Below are 23,991 nucleotides of genomic sequence, written 5' to 3'. Positions count from 1 at the left end.
GTGCCAAGCACACAAATGACTATGCTGTGTTCCTTTTTTTCTTTCTCTGCCTGAAAGAGTTAAACATCAGATATGCAAGTGACAGTTTCTCACTGATAAGGAATTACAGTCATAATGCACTTTTTTTTGGCAGTAGACGGCTTCTGAAAGCTGGAAAGAGATAGAAAGGGTAGATAGTTCATAGATTTTAGCTCTGGCATACTTCAATGAATGTGTCATTGAGCAATGAAGCAGTAAAAACATAAGAAAGTAGATTCAAATATAAAATAACACTGTGGGATATCTAAAAAAAATGGTCATTTTTAAGAGTAGGGGGATAGCTATACATTGTTTATCTCAACGGTTTATTTTCACCTCAGATGTCCTTTTAAAGTCAAAACATCAATAGTACCAGACAATGGTTATATGTAAGGAACAGAGAGAAACAAGGACCAGAGTTGCTCATAAAATGTCCACTTTAATTCAGAGTCACATCTTTCAGTTACACACTGGTGAGACTGCGATAGGTGCTGACCCAGAATTTGACGTAAGGAGAGCGCAGATCAGCTTTCATTGACTTATAATTGATCTTTTTGGTGAACTCCAGGTACTGCCCTGTCTGAGTGTCGTATGGTAGCCATGTTGTTGGGACTTTAGAGGTTCCTTGGTTAGGATCCCTGTTGAGATTTCAAAAAAATTACATTACTAAATATAATCTCTATGAAATATCAATAAATCAGGCATGACAGAGGAATAACATTCATAGTGTATTCTCCTACAAAATATACAGTAGAGTCCTGGTTATCCAGAACTCAACTAACCAGCAGTCTCAATCAACCAGTACAAATCGTCAACAGTACTCACGGTGGTGAAGGCCAAAAGTTTTGCCTGTTTGCTGGCTTTGCTGTGCTTAAAGTAAACCTGTTACTTATAAATGCAGAAAACGGATACTTACCTCAGGAGAGGGAAGCCCTCCTGAGGTAAGCTTTTTCCATCCTCCTTTACAGCCTGTTCTGGAGTGGCCTCCCTATGCATGCGCACTTGCACCACTTCGCTTGGCTCGGGCTCCGGCAGAAATGGTCGAGTCCGATTGGGTCCATGCTTTTGCACAGGCGCAGACAGCTCATGCCTGCACAGTAGTGCGCTGATCCTGCCCAGCTTTTTCTGAAGAAAGCCGATCAAGGCAGTACTAGTGTGCCTGCATGCAGGGCCGCCATCAGAAATTTTGGGGCCCCTCACAAATCATCAGTCCGGGCCCTCTCCCCCCCCCCAAACTGAGAAATGTTCGTAGCCATTACATGTTGGCAGAGCTAGTTGGAGACTTGCTGTCCACAAAATAATCACGAATAACCACGGTGGATACTCGTGATTCAAGTTAGCTCCAATTGCCACAGCTGAGCGGCTAGATGCGGCGGGGTTAATTACCCAGAACGCCACTCTCCGCCCAGCGTTTCAACGAGGTGCAAGTGCCCGAATGGACGCGTTGCAAGCCTCGATATCGAGCACTTCCTCCTTCAAGCCGGAAGGAGGAAGTGCTCCATCATTTTTTTAGAACCTCCCAGTTTTCTTTTCTGTTTAAAAAACCTAAAAAAAAGTAGGTTTAATGCTATTGTCTCATATGGTAATGATTCAGCTTTTCCCATAGTCTCGCAGTTAGCAATCATGTGACCCCCAACAAGACAAATTCAGCAATCATGAGGCCCCCAACAAACCATGAGGCCCCCAACAAGACAAATTCAGCAATCATGAGGCCCCCAACAAGACAAATTCAGCAATCATGAGGTCCCCAACAAATCATGAGGCCTCCAACAAGACAAATTCAGTAATCTTGAGGCTCCCAACAAATCATGAGGCCCCCAACAAGTAAAAATTCAATCATTAGGCCCCCAACAAGACAAATTCAGCAGTCATGAGGCACATAAATAGACAGCATTTCACATAAATAGGCAGAATGACCCCTTATGGTAGACACCTCTCACCTGGATTCTGACAGGGACCCCCAGGTTAGGTAGTGAGTGACATGGAGCCCTTTAGGTAGTGAGTGAGTGACAGGGAGCCCCTTTAGCAAGTGAGTGAGTGACAGGGAGCCCCTTTAGCAAGTGAGTGAGTGACAGGGAGCCCCTTTAGCAAGTGAGTGAGTGACAGGGAGCCCCTTTAGCAAGTGAGTGAGTGACAGGGAGCCCCTTTAGCAAGTGAGTGAGTGACAGGGAGGCCCTTTAGCAAGTGAGTGAGTGACAGGGAGGCCCTTTAGCAAGTGAGTGAGTGACAGGGAGGCCCTTTAGCAAGTGAGTGAGTGACAGGGAGGCCCTTTAGCAAGTGAGTGAGTGACAGGGAGCCCCTTTAGCAAGTGAGTGAGTGACAGGGAGCCCCTTTAGCAAGTGAGTGAGTGACAGGGAGCCCCTTTAGCAAGTGAGTGAGTGACAGGGAGCCCCTTTAGCTAGTGAGTGAGTGACAGGGAGGCCCTTTAGCAAGTGAGTGAGTGACAGGGAGCCCCTTTAGCAAGTGAGTGAGTGCCAGGGAGGCCCTTTAGCTAGTGAGTGAGTGACAGGGAGGCCCTTTAGCTAGTGAGTGAGTGACAGGGAGCCCCTTTAGCAAGTGAGTGAGTGACAGGGAGCCCCTTTAGCAAGTGAGTGAGTGCCAGGGAGGCCCTTTAGCAAGTGAGTGAGTGCCAGGGAGGCCCTTTAGCTAGTGAGTGAGTGACAGGGAGGCCCTTTAGCAAGTGAGTGAGTGACAGGGAGCCCCTTTAGCAAGTGAGTGAGTGCCAGGGAGGCCCTTTAGCTAGTGAGTGAGTGCCAGGGAGGCCCTTTAGCTAGTGAGTGAGTGACAGGGAGCCCCTTTAGCAAGTGAGTGAGTGACAGGGAGCCCCTTTAGCAAGTGAGTGAGTGCCAGGGAGGCCCTTTAGCAAGTGAGTGAGTGCCAGGGAGGCCCTTTAGCTAGTGAGTGAGTGACAGGGAGCCCCTTTAGCAAGTGAGTGAGTGACAGGGAGCCCCTTTAGCAAGTGAGTGAGTGCCAGGGAGGCCCTTTAGCAAGTGAGTGAGTGCCAGGGAGGCCCTTTAGCAAGTGAGTGAGTAACAGGGAGCCCCTTTAGCAAGTGAGTGAGTGACAGGGAGCCCCTTTAGCAAGTGAGTGAGTAACAGGGAGCCCCTTTAGCAAGTGAGTGAGTGCCAGGGAGGCCCTTTAGCTAGTGAGTGAGTGACAGGGAGCCCCTTTAGCTAGTGAGTGAGTGACAGGGAGGCCCTTTAGCAAGTGAGTGAGTGACAGGGAGCCCCTTTAGCAAGTGAGTGAGTGCCAGGGAGGCCCTTTAGCTAGTGAGTGAGTGCCAGGGAGGCCCTTTAGCTAGTGAGTGAGTGACAGGGAGGCCCTTTAGCAAGTGAGTGAGTGACAGGGAGCCCCTTTAGCAAGTGAGTGAGTGCCAGGGAGGCCCTTTAGCTAGTGAGTGAGTGCCAGGGAGGCCCTTTAGCTAGTGAGTGAGTGACAGGGAGGCCCTTTAGCAAGTGAGTGAGTGACAGGGAGCCCCTTTAGCTAGTGAGTGAGTGACAGGGAGCCCCTTTAGCAAGTGAGTGAGTGACAGGGAGCCCCTTTAGCAAGTGAGTGAGTGACAGGGAGCCCCTTTAGCAAGTGAGTGAGTGACAGGGAGCCCCTTTAGCTAGTGAGTGAGTGACAGGGAGGCCCTTTAGCTAGTGAGTGAGTGACAGGGAGGCCCTTTAGCAAGTGAGTGAGTGACAGGGAGCCCCTTTAGCTAGTGAGTGAGTGACAGGGAGCCCCGTTAGCAAGTGAGTGAGTGACAGGGAGCCTCTTTAGGTAGTGAGTGAGTGACAGGGAGGCCCTTTAGCTAGTGAGTGAGTGACAGGGAGGCCCTTTAGCAAGTGAGTGAGTGACAGGGAGCCCCTTTAGCTAGTGAGTGAGTGCCAGGGAGGCCCTTTAGCTAGTGAGTGAGTGACAGGGAGCCCCTTTAGCTAGTGAGTGAGTGACAGGGAGGCCCTTTAGCAAGTAAGTGAGTGACAGGGAGCCCCTTTAGCAAGTGAGTGAGTGACAGGGAGGCCCTTTAGCTACTGAGTGAGTGACAGGGAGGCCCTTTAGCAAGTGAGTGAGTGCCAGGGAGCCCCTTTAGCAAGTGAGTGAGTGCCAGGGAGGCCCTTTAGCTAGTGAGTGAGTGACAGGGAGGCCCTTTAGCAAGTGAGTGAGTGACAGGGAGCCCCTTTAGCAAGTGAGTGAGTGCCAGGGAGGCCCTTTAGCAAGTGAGTGAGTGCCAGGGAGGCCCTTTAGCTAGTGAGTGAGTGACAGGGAGGCCCTTTAGCAAGTGAGTGAGTGACAGGGAGGCCCTTTAGCAAGTGAGTGAGTGACAGGGAGGCCCTTTAGCTAGTGAGTGAGTGACAGGGAGGCCCTTTAGCTAGTGAGTGAGTGACAGGGAGGCCCTTTAGCAAGTGAGTGAGTGACAGGGAGCCCCTTTAGCAAGTTAGTGAGTGACAGGGAGCCCCTTTAGCAAGTGAGTGAGTGACAGGGAGCCCCTTTAGCAAGTGAGTGAGTGACAGGGAGCCCCTTTAGCTAGTGAGTGAGTGACAGGGAGGCCCTTTAGCAAGTGAGTGAGTGACAGGGAGCCCCTTTAGCAAGTGAGTGAGTGCCAGGGAGGCCCTTTAGCTAGTGAGTGAGTGACAGGGAGGCCCTTTAGCTAGTGAGTGAGTGACAGGGAGCCCCTTTAGCAAGTGAGTGAGTGCCAGGGAGCCCCTTTAGCAAGTGAGTGAGTGCCAGGGAGGCCCTTTAGCTAGTGAGTGAGTGACAGGGAGCCCCTTTAGCAAGTGAGTGAGTGACAGGGAGCCCCTTTAGCAAGTGAGTGAGTGCCAGGGAGGCCCTTTAGCAAGTGAGTGAGTGCCAGGGAGGCCCTTTAGCAAGTGAGTGAGTGACAGGGAGCCCCTTTAGCAAGTGAGTGAGTGACAGGGAGCCCCTTTAGCTAGTGAGTAAGTGACAGGGAGGCCCTTTAGCAAGTGAGTGAGTGACAGGGAGCCCCTTTAGCTAGTGAGTGAGTGACAGGGAGCCCCTTTAGCTAGTGAGTGAGTGACAGGGAGCCCCTTTAGCAAGTGAGTGAGTGACAGGGAGCCCCTTTAGCTAGTGAGTGAGTGCCAGGGAGGCCCTTTAGCTAGTGAGTGAGTGACAGGGAGCCCCTTTAGCTAGTGAGTGAGTGACAGGGAGGCCCTTTAGCTAGTGAGTGAGTGACAGGGAGGCCCTTTAGCAAGTGAGTGAGTGACAGGGAGCCCCTTTAGCTAGTGAGTGAGTGACAGGGAGCCCCTTTAGCAAGTGAGTGAGTGACAGGGAGCCTCTTTAGGTAGTGAGTGAGTGACAGGGAGGCCCTTTAGCTAGTGAGTGAGTGACAGGGAGGCCCTTTAGCAAGTGAGTGAGTGACAGGGAGCCCCTTTAGCTAGTGAGTGAGTGCCAGGGAGGCCCTTTAGCTAGTGAGTGAGTGACAGGGAGCCCCTTTAGCTAGTGAGTGAGTGACAGGGAGGCCCTTTAGCAAGTAAGTGAGTGACAGGGAGCCCCTTTAGCAAGTGAGTGAGTGACAGGGAGGCCCTTTAGCTACTGAGTGAGTGACAGGGAGCCCCTTTAGCAAGTGAGTGAGTGCCAGGGAGCCCCTTTAGCAAGTGAGTGAGTGCCAGGGAGGCCCTTTAGCTAGTGAGTGAGTGACAGGGAGGCCCTTTAGCAAGTGAGTGAGTGACAGGGAGCCCCTTTAGCAAGTGAGTGAGTGCCAGGGAGGCCCTTTAGCAAGTGAGTGAGTGCCAGGGAGGCCCTTTAGCTAGTGAGTGAGTGACAGGGAGGCCCTTTAGCAAGTGAGTGAGTGACAGGGAGGCCCTTTAGCAAGTGAGTGAGTGACAGGGAGGCCCTTTAGCTAGTGAGTGAGTGACAGGGAGGCCCTTTAGCAAGTGAGTGAGTGACAGGGAGGCCCTTTAGCAAGTGAGTGAGTGACAGGGAGCCCCTTTAGCAAGTGAGTGAGTGACAGGGAGCCCCTTTAGCTAGTGCGTGAGTGACAGGGAGGCCCTTTAGCAAGTGAGTGAGTGACAGGGAGCCCCTTTAGCAAGTGAGTGAGTGCCAGGGAGGCCCTTTAGCTAGTGAGTGAGTGACAGGGAGCCCCTTTAGCAAGTGAGTGAGTGCCAGGGAGGCCCTTTAGCTAGTGAGTGAGTGACAGGGAGGCCCTTTAGCAAGTGAGTGAGTGACAGGGAGGCCCTTTAGCAAGTGAGTGAGTGCCAGGGAGGCCCTTTAGCTAGTGAGTGAGTGACAGGGAGGCCCTTTAGCAAGTGAGTGAGTGACAGGGAGCCCCTTTAGCAAGTGAGTGAGTGCCAGGGAGGCCATTTAGCTAGTGAGTGAGTGCCAGGGAGGCCCTTTAGCTAGTGAGTGACAGGGAGCCCCTTTAGCAAGTGAGTGAGTGACAGGGAGCCCCTTTAGCTAGTGAGTGAGTGACAGGGAGCCCCTTTAGCAAGTGAGTGAGTGACAGGGAGCCCCTTTAGCTAGTGAGTGAGTGACAGGGAGGCCCTTTAGCAAGTGAGTGAGTGACAGGGAGCCCCTTTAGCAAGTGAGTGAGTGCCAGGGAGGCCCTTTAGCTAGTGAGTGAGTGACAGGGAGCCCCTTTAGCAAGTGAGTGAGTGCCAGGGAGGCCCTTTAGCTAGTGAGTGAGTGACAGGGAGGCCCTTTAGCAAGTGAGTGAGTGACAGGGAGGCCCTTTAGCAAGTGAGTGAGTGACAGGGAGGCCCTTTAGCAAGTGAGTGAGTGCCAGGGAGGCCCTTTAGCTAGTGAGTGAGTGACAGGGAGGCCCTTTAGCTAGTGAGTGAGTGACAGGGAGCCCCTTTAGCAAGTGAGTGAGTGACAGGGAGGCCCTTTAGCAAGTGAGTGAGTGACAGGGAGGACCTTTAGCAAGTGAGTGAGTGACAGGGAGGCCCTTTAGCAAGTGAGTGAGTGCCAGGGAGGCCCTTTAGCTAGTGAGTGAGTGACAGGGAGGCCCTTTAGCAAGTGAGTGAGTGACAGGGAGGCCCTTTAGCAAGTGAGTGAGTGACAGGGAGCCCCTTTAGCTAGTGAGTGAGTGACAGGGAGCCCCTTTAGCTAGTGAGTGAGTGACAGGGAGCCCCTTTAGCTAGTAAGTGATTGACAGGGAGGCCCTTTAGCAAGTGAGTGAGTGACAGGGAGCCCCTTTAGCAAGTGAGTGAGTGCCAGGGAGGCCCTTTAGCTAGTGAGTGAGTGACAAGGAGGCCCTTTAGCAAGTGAGTGAGTGACAGGGAGCCCCTTTAGCAAGTGAGTGAGTGCCAGGGAGGCGTACGTTAAAAAGGGGCGCTGGGAAAAAAGGGCGCCGGGTTTTTAACGATAAGCATGGATAACGTTTAAAATTGTATTGTACTGTATTTCGTTTAAAATTAATGGTTTTTAAAGTTATAAATCATTAAATAATGTGCATTAAATCGGCAATTGTAAAAACGTTAATCTTTCGTTTAAATAGTGAAACGTATAATAACGTTTAAAAAAAAAATTACTAAGTAACCCTCCCTGTACCTACCCCTAACCCCTAGACCCCCCTGTTAGTGCCTAAACCTAAGACCCCCCTGTTGGTGCCTAAACCTAAGACCCCCCTGTTAGTGCCTAAACCTAAGACCCCCCTGTTGGTGCCTAAACCTAAGACCCCCCTGTTGGTGCCTAAACCTAAAACCCCCTGTTGGTGCCTAAACCTAAGACCCCCCTGTTGGTGCCTAAACCTAAGACCCCCCTGTTGGTTTTTTCGTTTAAAAATAATGTAAAAAAAAAAAAAAAAAGTACTGTTTTTCGTTTAAAAATAATGTTTGGAAAAAAATGTTGTACTGTTTTTCGTTTAAAAATTATATTTAAAAATGTATAAATCATTAAATAATGTGTAATCATGAGAAACAGTAATAAAACATTAAGTCTCCGGGCGCCGCTTTGGCCCTTTAGCTAGTGAGTGAGTCCCAGGGAGGCCCTTTAGCTAGTGAGTGAGTGACAGGGAGGCCCTTTAGCAAGTGAGTGAGTGAGTGACAGGGAGGCCCTTTAGCAAGTGAGTGAGTGACAGGGAGCAACCCCCCCCCCCGACGCCGCCGACGCCGCTTCCCCTACCTTGCAGCCAGCAGCCCAGCGTCAGACCTCAAGATCAGCGGCGACCCGACCAGTAAGAGCGGGCACCGGACGCACCCGCTCTATATGCGGAAGTGATGTCACTTCCGCATATCAGTGCGGGCGCTGGGTCCTAGCGTCCGCACTATTGTCGCCGCCTGATCGAGGTCTGACGCGGCGGAGGCGGCGGCGGCGGCGGCTAGAGGGATGGAGGGAGGGAGCAGCGGCCAGAGGGGTTGAGCGGCGGCCGGGCGGCACCCGCAGCGGCGGGGATGGGGCCCCCCTGCAGGCCCCGGGCCCGTGACGGGAGTCACGGATGTCCCCCCCTGATGGCGGGCCTGCCTGCATGAGCAAAGCGTCAACAAGCTGTTTTTCAGGGGTCCCAGCACTGGAACGAGGCTGTGGAGGAGGATGAGGGGGATCCGTGGTTCAATAATAGAGAAAGACTGGGTCTCGACCTGGATTTTTAGGCCGATTGGCCAATTTTATTTGACAAATACCACAGTGCAAGAGGACAACGTTTCGACCTAATGGTCTTTTTCAAGTGCTTATAGGATACTCGTGCAACAAGTATCCTATAAGCACTTGAAAAAGACCAATCGGTCTAAAAATCCAGGTCGAGACCCAGTCTTTCTCTATTATTGGACTGTTGTTACACCCCTGGTGGATACAGGTGTGGACTGGTCGACTCCCTGGTACTGTGTTAAGCTTGGGTTGCAGCATTAAGGTTTTTTTTATTACCAGGGATCCGTGGTTCCCCAAGGTTAATGTACTGACAAGGCAGCCTATTGGGCCAATCAAAGTGTGGGGATCAAGTCCTATACAGTTACTGGACCCGTAGGGGCTCAGGGCAGGACGAGTGCAGCGCCCGTTATTGGCAAATAGCGGGCGTAAGTTAGTAGCACTCGCAATGCTGCACTACCCGCAGCATTGCGTGCGTTCCTGTGACTGAAGGTGATTACACGCACTATGCGGCCACTAGCACGCATAGCGTGCAGGCTCTCACGTTTAAGGCACGCTGATTAAATAGCGTGAATAACAGGAGGTAATCACCCCCATTGTGTGCAGATTATTTTAAAAAAAGGGTAACTTACCCAGTTTGAGCAAAATTGGTCCAATAAGCTATCATGGCCTCAGCAACATCGCGGTCTTGTGGCCGGTAAGCCAGCTTGTTCACGAAGGGTTTGCCAAACATGTACTGCAGGTCCTCGGCGTGATCAGCACCCATCCAGCTTGGGTACACGGGCATGCGGGACGGGTGGGAGAACATGTAGCTGTAGGTCTTGGTACCTCTGGGACAACAAATACAACGTTAATGAGTTGATAAAAAAATCATTACCGTTCATCATTAATCATTTCCATAACCATTAAAGTAAATTGTTGCGACATTAGCCCGGCTGGACCACAGGAATCTAGGAAATGTAGCACTGGGTAAGCTGTGTGGCAACTTACTTAGCATTCATGTGATGAAGGGCCAGAGCCTCCTGGGTTGGGACCAGGAAGATGTAATCCGTCTCTAAGTCAACCACAGTCTTCTTCATGGTCTCTTGCTCTGGGTTGTCTCCCCACTGTTCTGTGTACAGGTCAAAAGCGATGTCAAGAGCAGAGGTGCCCTTAGGAAGGGTCAGACCTTGCACAAGCGTGCGGACTTCATCCCTGATGGAAGAAATAAATGTAATAGGACAATTTGTGTCTGTCTGAAAAAGCCCAAGTCAGAGTGGAAATAATCAGAAACATATATTTGACTTGTAGTCCTTATACAGTCAGTCTATCCTCTGATCAGTGGATGCTCAGATTCTTCTGGTGGGCAACACGTAATGGAAACACATAATGGAAGCACGTAATGGAGCAAGTAGAATCCGCACTTCAATGTAGTGAATTGTCTTTTCAATCAGGGTAGATACAGCCAATGTTTTGAGACCGCGATGGGTCTCTTTATCAAGGCAAGGCATTGTGAAACTCAAGCGACCTAAAAAAACATAGCTCCCAACTGTTCCTCTTTTGGAGGGAACAGTCCCTCTTTGGGAACCAACTTTTTTATATTTAAATGTCAAAAATTAAGAATAACTAATGATAATAGAAAGTGTGGTTTGAAGATAAAACTATATATTTTGCTTCTGAATTCCTTGTGTTGTGCATGGCAATGGGAGTGGTTAGAGGTGTAGCAGGGGTGTGTCTTAAAGTGTCCCTCTTTCTTATCTCAAAAAGTTGAAAGTTATGTAAAAAAATAATAGATACTCACCTACAGAAGGCTGTGGATCCCATAGTGCCTTTTCTATCCGAATATCCGAATCCACATGGATATCCCGGATACTGGGTCCGGATATCCGATTCTATTCGGAATACCAAAAAGTTTGGATTCGGATATCCGATCGGATCCGGATTTCTAGCTATCCGGATCTAAATCGCCGTTAGGAGACTATTAAACTGCGAAACAGCCGTCTACTTACATTGTACAGCACTGCGATCTATGGCAGCACTGTACTGGGGACAGCCCTGTTACTTGGCTGTCCCCTACAGAGGCTCAGGAGTGATCGGCTCTCATAGCCTGATGCCTATGACAGCTGAGTGCTGTCATTGGCTGATGGGGGGGGGGTGAGAAGTTCAATTAAATTAAAAAATGCACGAATGTATTTAAAACAAAACAAAAACACAGGAGCAGCGACCAGAGCCCACCAGCAGAAAGCTCTCTTGGTGGCCAGGAAAGGGGGGGGGGGATCACTTGTGTGCTGAGCTGTATGACCTGGCAGCGAGCCCTTAAAGCTCCAGTTGCCTGAGTTAATAGCCTGGTCACTAGGGGGGGATAAGCCTACGGTCCTCCAGTTGTTAAAAAGGGGACAGCAGTGGTCCAAAATCAGGGAGAGAGGATTAGGAAGGCTTTATGGGATCCAGAGCCTTCCCTCTACATAGGTGAGAATATCACTATTGTTTTTTATATTTTACATTTGCTTTAATCTTGACCACTACCCATGTACAGTTCATTTTTTAGGTTTTGTTTCTGCCTTGACTTGGCTTCTTTACCAGCATGCCTTGGAGTCAGCAGCTTCTTGTAGGCATAATCATGTGACCTTAGCACAGGAAGTGTAGGGTAGACACAGCATACACCGTGAGTGAAGTTTAACAGTTAGCTTTGTCTTATAACTCACACATAAATCTTCTGTAAAGGCCTATTTATGGCTGGCATATCAATTCCTGCAAATAAGTGGCCATCCATGTTGTTCACTCCAGCGAGGTAGTCCAGGTTAGCAGCGTTGGAGAACAGATTTCTTGGCTCATCTGGGATGAAGTCGCCATCAATGACAGGGGAAAAGGCTAGATAATGTACCAAAGGATCTATTGGAGCAGAAAAAGGAAAGAGTTGAGTCTGTCCATCATCCGGCACTAAGACTGGCGGTAAAATCAACCTCTTCTGACATAACTAAGCCCTTCCCCAACACACACACTCTGATTGCCCACTTAGAATTACAGTGCATAGTAAATTGCGCATTTTGCATTATATGTCAAAACACATTGTTCTTGCTAAAGAAAAACAGTATTAACTGGAAGCTTTCAGCCATCACAAGGACACGAGGCATAACTAGGGGGAGCAGCTCTACTGCAGGGTGGCCCAGAGGTGTATGGGGGCCCCAACTGCTAACTTTCCCTTCCTCTAATATTTAGAGGAATCAAGTGTTTTGTGGCTACACTTGTTATGGGTGTGAAGATCCTGATCGCTACATTTGTTTTATGACCCTTGTGAGATGGGCCCCCAGGCTATGAGGGTCACCAAGGGGGGCAAGGGAAGGTTGTAAACATTATGGGGCCCCCATCAAAGTTTTTCTGGGGGCCCCATAACTTGTAGTTACGCCCCCTGCAAGGACCACAGTGTAAAGTGTTGCAACCTCCTCTCCTTCCTTCCTCCATCCTTCTCCCCAGAGAAAACACAGCCCCCAACATGACATTGATGAGAGTGAAGCCATTAGATGGAACAAACATGAGGCCACACCTCCCTAACAACCTACAGTCTGATGAAGCTACAGGCTTCCACCACTAAACTCTGGATTTTTGTATTGTAAAAAAAAAAAGCATTTTTTGCAGTATATTTATAGTAGAACATTTTTTTTATTTTGTATTTTTATGAAGTGCAATTATAGCATTTATTTTTAATATTATTAAATGAGCCTTTACAGGGGGGTTAGAGCCAAAATGTAAAGATATTGTATATAGCAATATTTTTATCGTTTCTTCATCTTTATCTGAGAAAGAATACTAAATATGTTAAAATAACGATAATAAAATTGTCGTAATAAGCATAATAAAACACTGGTAAACATTACCGATATTTTACCACAGTTAAACCTAACCCTGCTCTCACACAGAACCCTCCCTTTAGTGATGCCTAACCCTAAGACCCTCTTCCCCCCCTTTGGTGCCTAACTCTAAAACCCCCTGGTGGTGCCTAACCCTAAAACCCCCTGGTGGTGCCTAACCCTAAGACCCCCTGGGGTGCCTAACCCTAAGACCCCCTAGGGGTAGCTAAACCCCCTCTGGGGGTGCATAACTCCCTCCTGGTGGTGCCTAACCTTAAGACCCCCCCCCCCTTTCCCGTGGTGCCTAACCCCAAAAAAAAACCCCTTTCTCCACTGCAAATAACGTTAATACAAATAGCAATACATTTCTAAGATAATAAAGTTTAAAACGATAATTTACTATATTCTAAATCTCAAAACAAATTTCAAAACAATATTTATCGAAACACGAATTCTCAAAACGAAAAGTTTTGGTTGGACCAGGCGCCCAAATTTCTTCTTTGCCGCCCAACAGTCGATATTTTGCATTAGCGCCTATGGTGTGCCAAAATAGTCCATTAGCTTCAGAGGCCAAATTTCCTGATTCCATATTGGATGTACTCAAGGTGACTAAAAAATGTTAGTTAACTAACTAATGCCTCATTTACACCAATTAAAATAATAGTTTAAATAAATACCTCTATACTGAAGGGCCAAAATAAAGTCCCTCATACCAAGCTAGAACTGTGCACCACAAAAGTTACATAAATACAAAAGGTATCAATATACTGTAAATCAATGTTTCTCAACATTTTATTGGTATGTACCCCTTTTAAAACCCTGTATTCACCAAGTACCCTCTAGCATAGTAAACATTATCACAAGTACCCCTTGACAAATATATATTTAATTGTAGTACATGATAATTGGTTCTAAACAATTCCCAAGCATTTACTATTGCTTTTAATTAGCTGAAATACTAATTCGGTGTTGTTTAAATAAGAGTTATCATTTTCTAAAACTATAAATTTGTTATTCTTGGTTAAGTATATCAAGCCTGAGTACCCCCTGGAACCATCAGAAGTACCCCCTGGGGTACGCGTACCACACGTTGAGAACCTAGGCTGTAAATAACCCAATAAAGGAGGATCAAAGGATTAGGTAATACAGGCACGGGAAGTTCCCAATGTGGATATTAAGGAAAGGGAAAAAAAAACACTCTACGGGTTCTAACTAGTGTGATGCAAGCTAGTTCACAATTTGCAGTTTTTATAGTGAACACTATCTTTCCACCTCTCTTCCAGTATTGTGTACTCACACTTTAGGTGTAAAAAGTCCAAGTAATAGGCCAGAGTGATGTCTTTGGGGTCCGCCTGTCGCACACAGTTGGCCAGAGCCGCGGTATCGTTAGTGGGGCAACCAAGCTTTTGGGCAACCTGCAACACAAACAGTTGACACAAACAGGAGACAAAAACAGGAGCCCAATGGTGCAGTATGTTAAGATTTGAAATTGTAGAAAAACAGGAATCAAAATGCTACTCAAAGGCTGCGGAAGGTTGCTAGGGGGCAACCATCCGCAGGAAGCAGGTGGAGACAACAAACCCGACTCCACGCGGGGCGGTCCAACCGGACCTCGATGTGGTCGCTCTCCTTGTAGAAAAGTGACAGTAACGCTCTGTGGTGGAACACCACAGGCATTCTGTCTAAACCCCTATAACAGGGGACATAGTGGGGTGAACACAGCACAACTAAGAGGGAAAGAGGCACCCAAGTGTGTATAAAATGGATTAAAACCAAATTAATTTACAAAAGGTGAGTTGGCTTACCTTAATAACCAAATTCTTGTTGGAGAAAAATAATTTTATTAAGCACAGGCAACGCGTTTCGCGGGTCTAAGCCTGCCCCCTCAGGCCAATCACAGTGCCGATAAAGCAAAAAGCCAATAGCATAGGGAGCCTCTGACAAGAATTTGGTTATTGAGGTAAGCCACCTCACCCTTTGTAATTTTATTTGGTTTTAATCCATTTTATACACACTTGGTCGCCTCTTTCCCTTTATAATTGTGCTAGTTTTCATGAATGGTTGGAAAGCACAATGACTAAAGGTGCCCGTAGATCTAGCGATTTTGTGGCCTGCTCGGCAATCTGATTCAATAATTTTATCGAATCAGATAAAGATCGGTGCAGCAACAAGCATGCTTGATCGATTCGACCGATTTCAGGCCAAAATCAGTCGCATGTATCTCGGTCCTTTGTGGTTGATCATGTGCACGGCGGTAACGATGTGCGATGTCGTGACGACCGATAAATGAGACGGACCCCCCTTCCTAATGTAAAATGCCCCCCCTTCCCCAATGCCTATGCAATATAAAATCTCACCGATCTAGCTGCCACAACTACTGGTCTCCCCCATGTGGCACCAGGCATTGAAGCAGGTCATTTCAGCACCATCATAGCACTAGTGCTGTGCTGAGCGCCCCGCACAAGACTAATTCAGGGATCCAGCAATCACCAGACCCCGAATTACATCTCCCTCTGAGTTACTACAACTCCAAGGAGAATAGTATTTAACAACACCGGGGATTTGGTGTCATTCGGCTCACCCTTTGCATGTGTGTGTGACGTCGGCAGCACTTGGGGAGACTTCGGAGAACACACAACACATGGGCACTGGGTAAGGGGGTGACGTTTACATTTGGGGGCCAGCTAGGCAGGCAGAATCGGGGGCGGCGTGAGGTAGATTCCTGATAAGACTGGTCTGCGGTGCTTGAGCAGCAAAAAGATCTTTTTGTGATCAGATTTGGTCAGAGAGAGCTCTGTCTCTTGGTCGATCTGCCCATACATCACTAGATGTATGGGCAACTTAAAGGGAATGGGAATTAAAAAAAAATGAAGCAGATGCTTACCTAAGGAGAGGGAAGGCTCTGGATCCTATAGAGCCTTCCCGCTCCTCTCACGGATCCCTCGTTCCAGTGCTGGCTCTCCTGGTAGCAGTATTCAACCAAATTGATCAAATGCTGCTCTCTCTGCTGCCGAAGGAGGCTTCGTAAGTCTTCGGGAGCCCGAGTGCTCCTGAAGACGAGCAGCTCTGTATTGCACCTGCACGAGCGCCCTCTCTCGCATGCTTATATAGGTGCAGTACAGAGCTGCCTGTCTTCGGGAGCACTCGACTCTTCCTGTTCAGTAAGTCAGCACCTACTTAGTAAGGAGACCTTGGGCAAGACTCCCTAACACTGGTACTGCCTATAGAGCACGTCCTTGTGGCTGCAGCTCAAGTGCTTTAGGTCCGCCAAGAGAAAAAGGCGATATAAATGTTGTGTCTTGCCTAAAAATTGTGTGAGGACCTTTAAGAAAAATGATGTCTTTTGATGATAACTTACACTTTGAGCCCAAAACAATGGGTCTTGCTGGATAGCCCATGGACACGTTCCCACTCCACTCTGGCTGATGGCGCGTTTGATCAGTCCGACATTGTACGGGGTCAGAGTCTGCGACAAGGGGGTGAAAATAATAACAAATAATGAAATGACTTATTCAATTCAGGCAAATAAACAATCATACATCCTGAATCCTAACCAGCCAGTGTCCAGTAAAGCAGAATCTGATTGGGTATTGAGAATTTCCCCATATTGCACATGACTTTTGCCCTTGTACTGCCCATTCGAGGACTGTTAGATGAACTTGTAACAGACTTGGGAAACAGAGATGCAGAATTTGCAAGAAAAGTTAGAAAACTCACAAATGAAAACAAAAGCAGAGGCTGCTACTCGTTAAAAAACACATTTCATTCGCTAGTTCTGAAATAAAGGTTTCTAATCCATACAATTCAACATAGCATGGGCGGCATGGGCATAGTGCTTAGCATCCTCGCAGTGGCGTAACAACAATTCATGGGGTCCCCCAGCAAAACTTTGAAGCGGATCCGAGATGAAAAACTAACTATAACAAGTAACTAGTCTATATATCTTATCTAAAGTTTAGATAGTTTACACACCAAATCTAGCTGCAAACAGCTTTAATAGAATATGATTATTTCTTCCTGTGATACAATGACAGCAGCCATGTTGTTTGTAAACATTACACAGAGGCAGGCTTATCTGCATCTTGAGCAAAAAAAAACTAAATCCCCCCTCCTCCCCTCTGCCTCTGAAATCTCTGGCTAGTAACACCTCCCCCTCCTCCTGCCCAGACTGAGCTCCCATGAGCCCTTGCTACTGTCTGAAAGTGCCTTGGCTCTCTGAAAACCTGTGGGCGTGGCTTTTTTAGTTTATAGGGAATCAGAGTATTAAAACAAAAACAAAAAAGTATTTTAGCAATAAATGTACACAAGCGCTCGCAATACATACAACGTGTAAACACAGGCTGATAACACCAGTCCAGCGGTGGAGCGCTCCCTAGCTATTTGTGATTAGCTAATAAAAGTTAGTCAATGTATAAGGTTAGCGCTCAAAATACAGTCTGTTCAATCAGGTTCTTCCTAATACTTCACTCAGAGACAACAGCTGTTAACAGGGCACTCAATGCCCTCCCCCCAACATAGAGAGACTCACCGGAAGATGCGGCCAGAGAGGGCCCGACTGCGCTTTAGGGATATAGGCCAACCCTGGGCTGAGGAGTTGCCATAGCATCCAGGGGCTGTGGAGTTGCCATAGCAACGAAACGCGTAGGGCGGAGCTACGGAGCGGCGAAAACGTCTGACGTCACTGGACGCAGTGACTGTCCGGCGTGGAACTTTTTAATAGCGGCGGCACGTCCTGGACCTACAGCCGGGGTTGCGATACGGTAGCTGGATACATACCCATACTTGCTGCCTGCTTCCCCCGCTTGACGTAGCCGTGCGCCCACTTGTCTGTATTTTATTGCTTTTAAAGTTTATTAAATGTGGGTACTATCCCTTAAAACACACTTACGCTATGTGTAGCGTTTGTCCTTACTTTTGAGGTTACAACAAAGGTTTTCACCTGCCAACACGGAGATCCGAATCCGCCGGAGTCTGGAGATTGCCTTGGTGGCTGAGGGTTGGCCTATACCCCTAAAGCGCAGTCGGGCCCTCTCTGGCCGCATCTTCCGGTGAGTCTCTCTATGTTGGGGGGAGGGCATTGAGTGCCCTGTTAACAGCTGTTGTCTCTGAGTGAAGTATTAAGAAGAACCTGATTGAACAGACTGTTTTTTGAGCGCTAACCTTATACATTGACTAAAAAAGTATTTTGCTTGAGGAATGCCCTATAAACAATAGGAAAGTACACAAGTATGCAATGTGTAAAAGTTCATCTCGGATCCACTTTAATGCCAACCCCTCCCCCAAATGTTCACACCCCTTCCCTTGCCTCCCCATGTCAGTGTGTGTTTCCTCCAGACACCCCAGTTTCCTCCTATATCCCAAAAACATATAAATCAGTTGATTGACTTTCCCTTAAATTGACCCTAGACTACAATAGATACACTACACGATACATACATAGACATAATACTATAGAAGTGATTTTATTGTGAGCCCCACTGAGGGAAAGTGACATGATTATGTACTCTGTACAGCGCTGCTGAAGATGTGAGCGCTATACAAAATGCTAAATAATAATAATAATCCACTGTGAAAGTTGAGCCTTTTCCAATACCTGAACCACCCTAATGAGTGTCTAATGTGATGAATGGCTTCACCGACCACCAGGAAGAAGCTAAGGAGTACAACTCTCACACTTACCCTAAATCCAGTAGTTGTATACAATGAACAGAGGTGCCAAAAGTATAAAATTAGATGAAATTAGCTTAAAAACCAACTTAAATGGCAAAAATGAAGGAGGAAGTGGTGGTGTTACCTCCCTCAAGCAGACACGACAACGACTGCGATTCAGACAGTCAAACACATTTATCAGAAACTCCCCAAAAAAATTTGCAACGCATTTCGCAGGCTCAGTCCCGCTTCATCAGGCAATACAGGGAGGAGTATCAAGCGATCTGCACAAGGATTCAAGTTAAGCACCTCTCAATCCAGTAGTGACAGGTTTATTTTAACATCTGAGTAGGTTCTTGGTTTCTCAAGGATGGATCTTACTGAAATGGTGCCGGGGACAGGGTTAGTAACAGACCTTAGGGCAACTCTTTTATATAATGGCTAAAAACAGAGCTATTTTTAGGAACAGAAACTAGGCAGATGCCTGTGGTGTCATGAGCTGAATGGGGTCCCAAATTACCACGCTGTTGGGATTATGAAATAATACAGTATATACAGTAGATCTAGGTCTAAATAAATCACAGGATATGATGTAAATGGAACAGAGATGCTGCTGTAGAGGGCAAAGGGAACAGCATGACTAATAACATTGAACTGAAAGCTTGCACACAGGTACAGTATCACTGTTGTCATCAGCAAAGTTTTGAGTCACTTGAAAGTTAAAGAGGAACTCCAGTGAAAATAATGTAATAAAAAGTGCTTAATGATTTAGTCAGTGTTTGCTCATAGTAAAATCTTTCCTCTGCTTGATTTACATTCAGACATTTATTACATGGTGACATTTTTACTGCTGGCAGGTGATGTCACTGGAAGGAGATGCTGCTTGGTTTTTTTGGGGGCAGTTGGAAGCAGCTGTTGTTTCCCACAATGCAACAATGCGACCACAGTGTGATGTCAATACCTCAGTGCTGTGAGGTGCTGACATCACACTGTGGGAGGGGTTTCACCACAAAATCAGACATACAGAGTCCCCTGATAATCCGTCTGAGAAAACTAATAGATTTCTCGTGGGAAAGGAGGTATCAGCTACTGATTGGGATGAAGTTTAATTCTTGGTTACGGTTTCTCTAAATGGTTCAAAAGTATCATGGAAGGGGAAGTTGGGGGGACACTGATGTGAGTGAATGATATCTGCTATCTTATCTCAAGCTACAATGAGGCCTTGCCCCCCCCCCCCTCGCCAAATTCACTCCCCCAGGTCTTCCCCCTACTTGCGTTCCCTGGGGCCCCTCCACCATTTTTGGCAGCATAGCAACGCACCTGTCCTGCATGCTGCTGCACTAGTCTGTGCACTCGCGTTTTTTTCATCCTCGCATAGGGCGCTTCTTCTCGGTGACCCGGCGCATGTCATTACGCGGTCACGTGGTCCTGTGCCAGGTCAAGGAGAAGACTACATCCAGTGAAATTAGAGAAGGGGAGCATGGGCTAACAGAACAGCGTGCAGGGGAGTTGCTATGCTGCCAAAAATGGTGCAGTGGTCCCAGAAAAGTGCAAGTCGGGGAGAGACCTGGGAGGGCCTGGCAGTACTGAGGGACCTTGGGGCAATGGCCCAGGTTGCCCCTACGGTAGCGCCTGCTCTGTGACTGCTTTAATGACGCAGTTCTGTAGTGGGGATGGAGGGACTAAAGAGGATGCTCTTAGAGTGGCAGGAACACCAGTTGATTGCTTTCAACTGCCCACCTGTATAGTTCCTTAGTGACCATAGGCATGACACTACTGCCACCCTGTCCATTATTTCTGTAGGTATTTTAGCCCAAAATTTGCGTACAGGAAATGGAAGAGGACAAGTAATCGTCTTAACTAGAATTTCTTTGGTTAACTGCTACTCATCACCTGCAATGAGACGCTGGCCGCTCCGGCTGACTCCCCGAAAATGGTGATGTTGTCAGGGTCACCTCCGAAGGCCGCAATGTTCCTCTTCACCCAGGCAATGGCGAAATGCTGATCCCACAGACCATAGTTACCTGAAGAGGTAGAAGCCAGGGTTAGCCATAATATGAGGCATTCACCATTAGAGGAGGAGCAGGGCGGTATCTTCTCTGCCCCCTGTGGAAGCCATGCTCAAGGTAGGAGTCTTTAGGAATAGGAGGTGCCTTAGGTGATAAAAAGTAAGTGGTGCTCATATGCTCACTACACTACCTGGTGGCCAATGATGTAACTACAAATTATGGGGTTCCACAGCAAAGCTCTGAAGGCCTTCCTCTTCATGTTCATGCTCTCCGCCATGAGGCATCCTATACCCAGGTGGCTCCTCTGGGATCATGTAACTAGTGTGGCCACCACCCTCTTTTTGCATAGCAGTGCCAGTGCGGTCACCGTGACTCTAAACTCAACTCTGACATACAAAGCTCTCACCAAATTCTTTCTCACTCACACATTTGCCTCCCTAGTGTCAGTACAATACCCCATCTGCAACCTCTGCTCTGCACATTACCTTCTTCTGTCCTCCTATAGAATCACCTCCTCAAATTCCCACATGCAAGGCTCCGCCCACACCCCTCCCTTCCTCTGTAATTTTTTTTCAAAGCACACCTGCCACACTCCAACTATTAAAGCACTTAAGCACACCCGTAAAACTCAATTTCAGGCAAGCATACAATCTAACCTAAGCCACTTCCCTTTGGTTTCTGACCAAGCTCTGCTTTTTGTATAGTATGATGTAAAAATGAAACATCCTTCCCCCTTACATATTGTCCCACCTCTTGTTCCCTCCCTTTCCTTTCAGATTGTAAGCTCACAAGGGCAGGGATCTCTCACTTTTCTTTCTTGTAACTTTATTAGTTACAGTGTATTAGTTCCTGTGACATAGTTTTGGTTGAAAAAAGACCTACGTCCATCGAGTTCAACCAGTACAAAGTACAATTCCAGCCTGCTCCCTCTCATATCCCTGTTGATCCAGAGGAAGGCGAAAAAACCCTTACAAGGCATGGCCCAATTAGCCCCAAAAGGGAAAAATTCCTTCCCGACTCCAGATGGCAATCAGATAAAATCCCTGGATCAACATCATTAGGCATTACCTAGTAATTGTAGCCATGGATGATACATTTAAGTTGTCTTCCCACCAGGGCAGTACCTCAAATGGGCAAGACTCTATTGGGAAGGAGGGTAAGCAACTGGGACCTCCCACAACATGATCATGGGCCCCCTAGAGGTTAACCTCTGCTAATGGTTACCTGAGGAATGGACCATTACCTGAGGAAGTGGTAAGACCCACGAAATGCATCACATTTGGTGTTATATTACCTTTTTTTATGTTGGGTTGGCTTATTCATCAGGAAGTAAACCCTTGGCGAGTTTCACTCATTTTAAGCTTTTGCTTTTTATCACATGGCCTTCTATTCTTAGTGACTTGCAGTATTCCAGTCAAGAAAACACACATAACATTTATATCTAAGTGCCTTAGGGTGTACTCCACAGGTGACCAGGATCATAATAGAGCCTTGCCCAAAGACTCCTTAAACTGGGATTCAAACCCTAATCAAAGGCTCAAGTGCTACATCAAAGGCATCGGCCTTAACCAACACGATATCCAGCTGACTCATTTTTTTTGGGGGGGGGGGAAGCTAGTGGCCACTGCCCTAGCCAGCCTCTTGGACAGATGTGCTTTTTCTCCACAAGCTCAAGCTCTGTAACTGGTTGAATAGACAGGAAACCCAATTTTATGAGTGGTACACCTTCACCAATTAAGTGGATACTACGCTTCAGAGCTCCTGGTGGCTTCTCTTGTGTCTCTTGTTGGAGGTCCTGAGAGAATGAAGATTACATAGGCACAAGGAATGGCAGGCTCATATACATGCCAAAGGAATCTGATTACATTGACAGAGATTGTGCCAATTCTGCCACAAAGTGAATCTCCACTTCAGTTATTGAAGTGCCTACCTGGGGCATTGGCATCTCCAGTACTGAAGAATCCCAGAGGTCCCACTCGATAGTTGAAGGTCACCACAATGACATTGCCTCGTAGAGCCAACTCTTCCCCATCATACAGGTAATTGTCAAGGAAATTTGCCCCTTGGCCACCTCCGAGCAGGAAACCTCCTCCGTAGATCCAGACCATAACTGGCAGCTTTGAGGACACTGAAGAGACGGGGGGAAAGGCATGAAAAATAAACATCATGATTCAAAAGAAACTATTGTGCATTTCAACAATGCTGATTCGTAAGATAGATTGATATTTAGCTGGTCAATTCGTACACAGTTTTAGTATTTGTGTTGTTGCTATATTGGAATATGGCTGTTCGCATTTGGTTTGGGACGGGTAAAGGCGACAAACAGGTGATCCGACTGTACAAAGTTGGCACAGCTAGAAGTACCATAGTTGCTGGGTAGGTTAAGGAGAACAGTGGAAACAAGGTTTTTTTTTTTTCTCAAAAAGACATTGTAGAATTTTAAAAGTTTAAAGAAAAAATAGTTTTAAAAGGCCGGAAAATAACATTGTCTGTAATACACTTGAAATGGGAAACCCTAGAGGGAATTTCTCAAAGATGCCCTGGGGCTTGCTATACATAGTATATCATAGTGGCAGTTTGGCCCCTTGACACCCACTAGACCCCAGGCACCTGTCTAGGTTGCCTTGTGGATAATCCTGCTGTGGGACCACTGAAAGACAGACGACAACAGTACTGCTATCATTTTATTGACTTAGTCTCCCCACAACAGAGTACTTTTCTCTCATTCGCCCCCATGCTCTACTCTATAGACCAAAACCGACTTCTCAGCAATCACCAATCGGAGTGTATATACAGCAGCCATTCCTAAAACTGTCACCCAAAATAATGTATTAATGAAAGTTTTGGGTGAGTACAAATGCTTAGGGCTCTTTCACATCAGACAACGCGAACAGGAGCCGTTCTCCTGCATGCGTTGTCTGCCTGGGGCGTGTCGTCGGGTATCTGCGGTGCGACGCAATCAGCGGCGGTAGCTGGTAATTAAACCCGACGGAAAACGCTGGCTCGCGGGTGCGTTGGAGGAAAAACTGCGCCCGGGTGCGTCGGAACCGCAACGCATCGAAACGCAGCGTCGAATGTGAAAGGTAAAATGAAAGTCTATGGACTTTCATCTTACCTTGGTTAACGCAAACGGCTGCCGTTTGCGTTAATGCACAAAGTCTGCCCTAATGTGAAAGAGCCCTTAGAACGGGCCTCATTAATTTCTGCCTACTGCTGCAATCTGGGATGGATTATTTTGCCTGCTGAGAATCTCCCCGTTTGGCTTGCAGTTCTTCTTTTTATTAGTGATGAGCATAATCAGCTCATTACAACTGCACAAAATTTCACGTACATTACGCCTATACATAATTAAAATTTGTAAATTCAATTGATTTCGTATAGTTCGTAATTTTGCGTAAAATTTTCACACAATTTTCGTGTAAATTTCATGCCGACATTAGCAGTGAATAGCAAAGCCCCCATATATGCTATTGACTCCAAAATTTGCTATATATGTTAAGGAGAATATTGGGTACAAGTAAAAAAATGAATTTCCCAAAATGATAAGTTTTTGAGAAAAATCTATTTTTAAAAATAAAAGGAAAATTGGTGTTTAAACTCAGAAAGTTTAAAAACCATTTTTCTTTGCATTTTTAAAGATGATTTTCTTAAAAAAAAGGTGTTTTTGAAAAAAATATTTTTTTGACTTGTACCTAGTGTTGGACCTGGATGTTCGGGTTCGGGAAAGTTCGCCGAACATGACCGCGATGTTCGGCATGTTCGGGCCGAACCCCGAACTCCCTGCTTTTTGGGGCCCTATGGGGTCGCAGGCATAAGGGGGGAGCATGCCCCGATCGCGGGGGGGGGGGGTCGGAAATTCCCCCCACCCCCTCCGCTAGCGCTCCCCCCTCTGCCCGCTTCCCCATACAAAAGTTTAAGGAAAGTACCGGTGGTAGTGGATAGCCTGGCAGTGGCACTGTGGAGTGAGG

General features: G+C 47.3%; 1 protein-coding gene across 1 annotated transcript in view; it reads right to left on the bottom strand.

The window, feature by feature from the left end:
* Positions 1 to 445: 445 nt before the first annotated feature.
* LOC137528560 (bile salt-activated lipase-like) overlaps positions 446 to 23,991 on the bottom strand; it is a 32,625-nt gene continuing 9,079 nt past the window's right edge. The window contains exons 4-11 of the mRNA XM_068249901.1: positions 21,954 to 22,151; positions 19,908 to 20,038; positions 15,724 to 15,831; positions 13,663 to 13,780; positions 11,223 to 11,409; positions 9,529 to 9,732; positions 9,171 to 9,368; positions 446 to 656 (exon numbers count right to left, since the gene is read on the bottom strand). Of these exons, the coding sequence (XP_068106002.1) occupies positions 482 to 656; positions 9,171 to 9,368; positions 9,529 to 9,732; positions 11,223 to 11,409; positions 13,663 to 13,780; positions 15,724 to 15,831; positions 19,908 to 20,038; positions 21,954 to 22,151 (1,319 nt within the window). The 3' untranslated portion in view covers positions 446 to 481. The remainder of the gene's footprint in view (positions 657 to 9,170; positions 9,369 to 9,528; positions 9,733 to 11,222; positions 11,410 to 13,662; positions 13,781 to 15,723; positions 15,832 to 19,907; positions 20,039 to 21,953; positions 22,152 to 23,991) is intronic.

Source organism: Hyperolius riggenbachi, chromosome 8 (genome assembly GCF_040937935.1).
Source record: "Hyperolius riggenbachi isolate aHypRig1 chromosome 8, aHypRig1.pri, whole genome shotgun sequence".
Classification (NCBI taxonomy): Eukaryota; Metazoa; Chordata; class Amphibia; order Anura; family Hyperoliidae; genus Hyperolius; species Hyperolius riggenbachi.
Note: the sequence above shows the minus strand (reverse complement) of the source record. Positions and strands in the feature narration are given on the sequence as shown.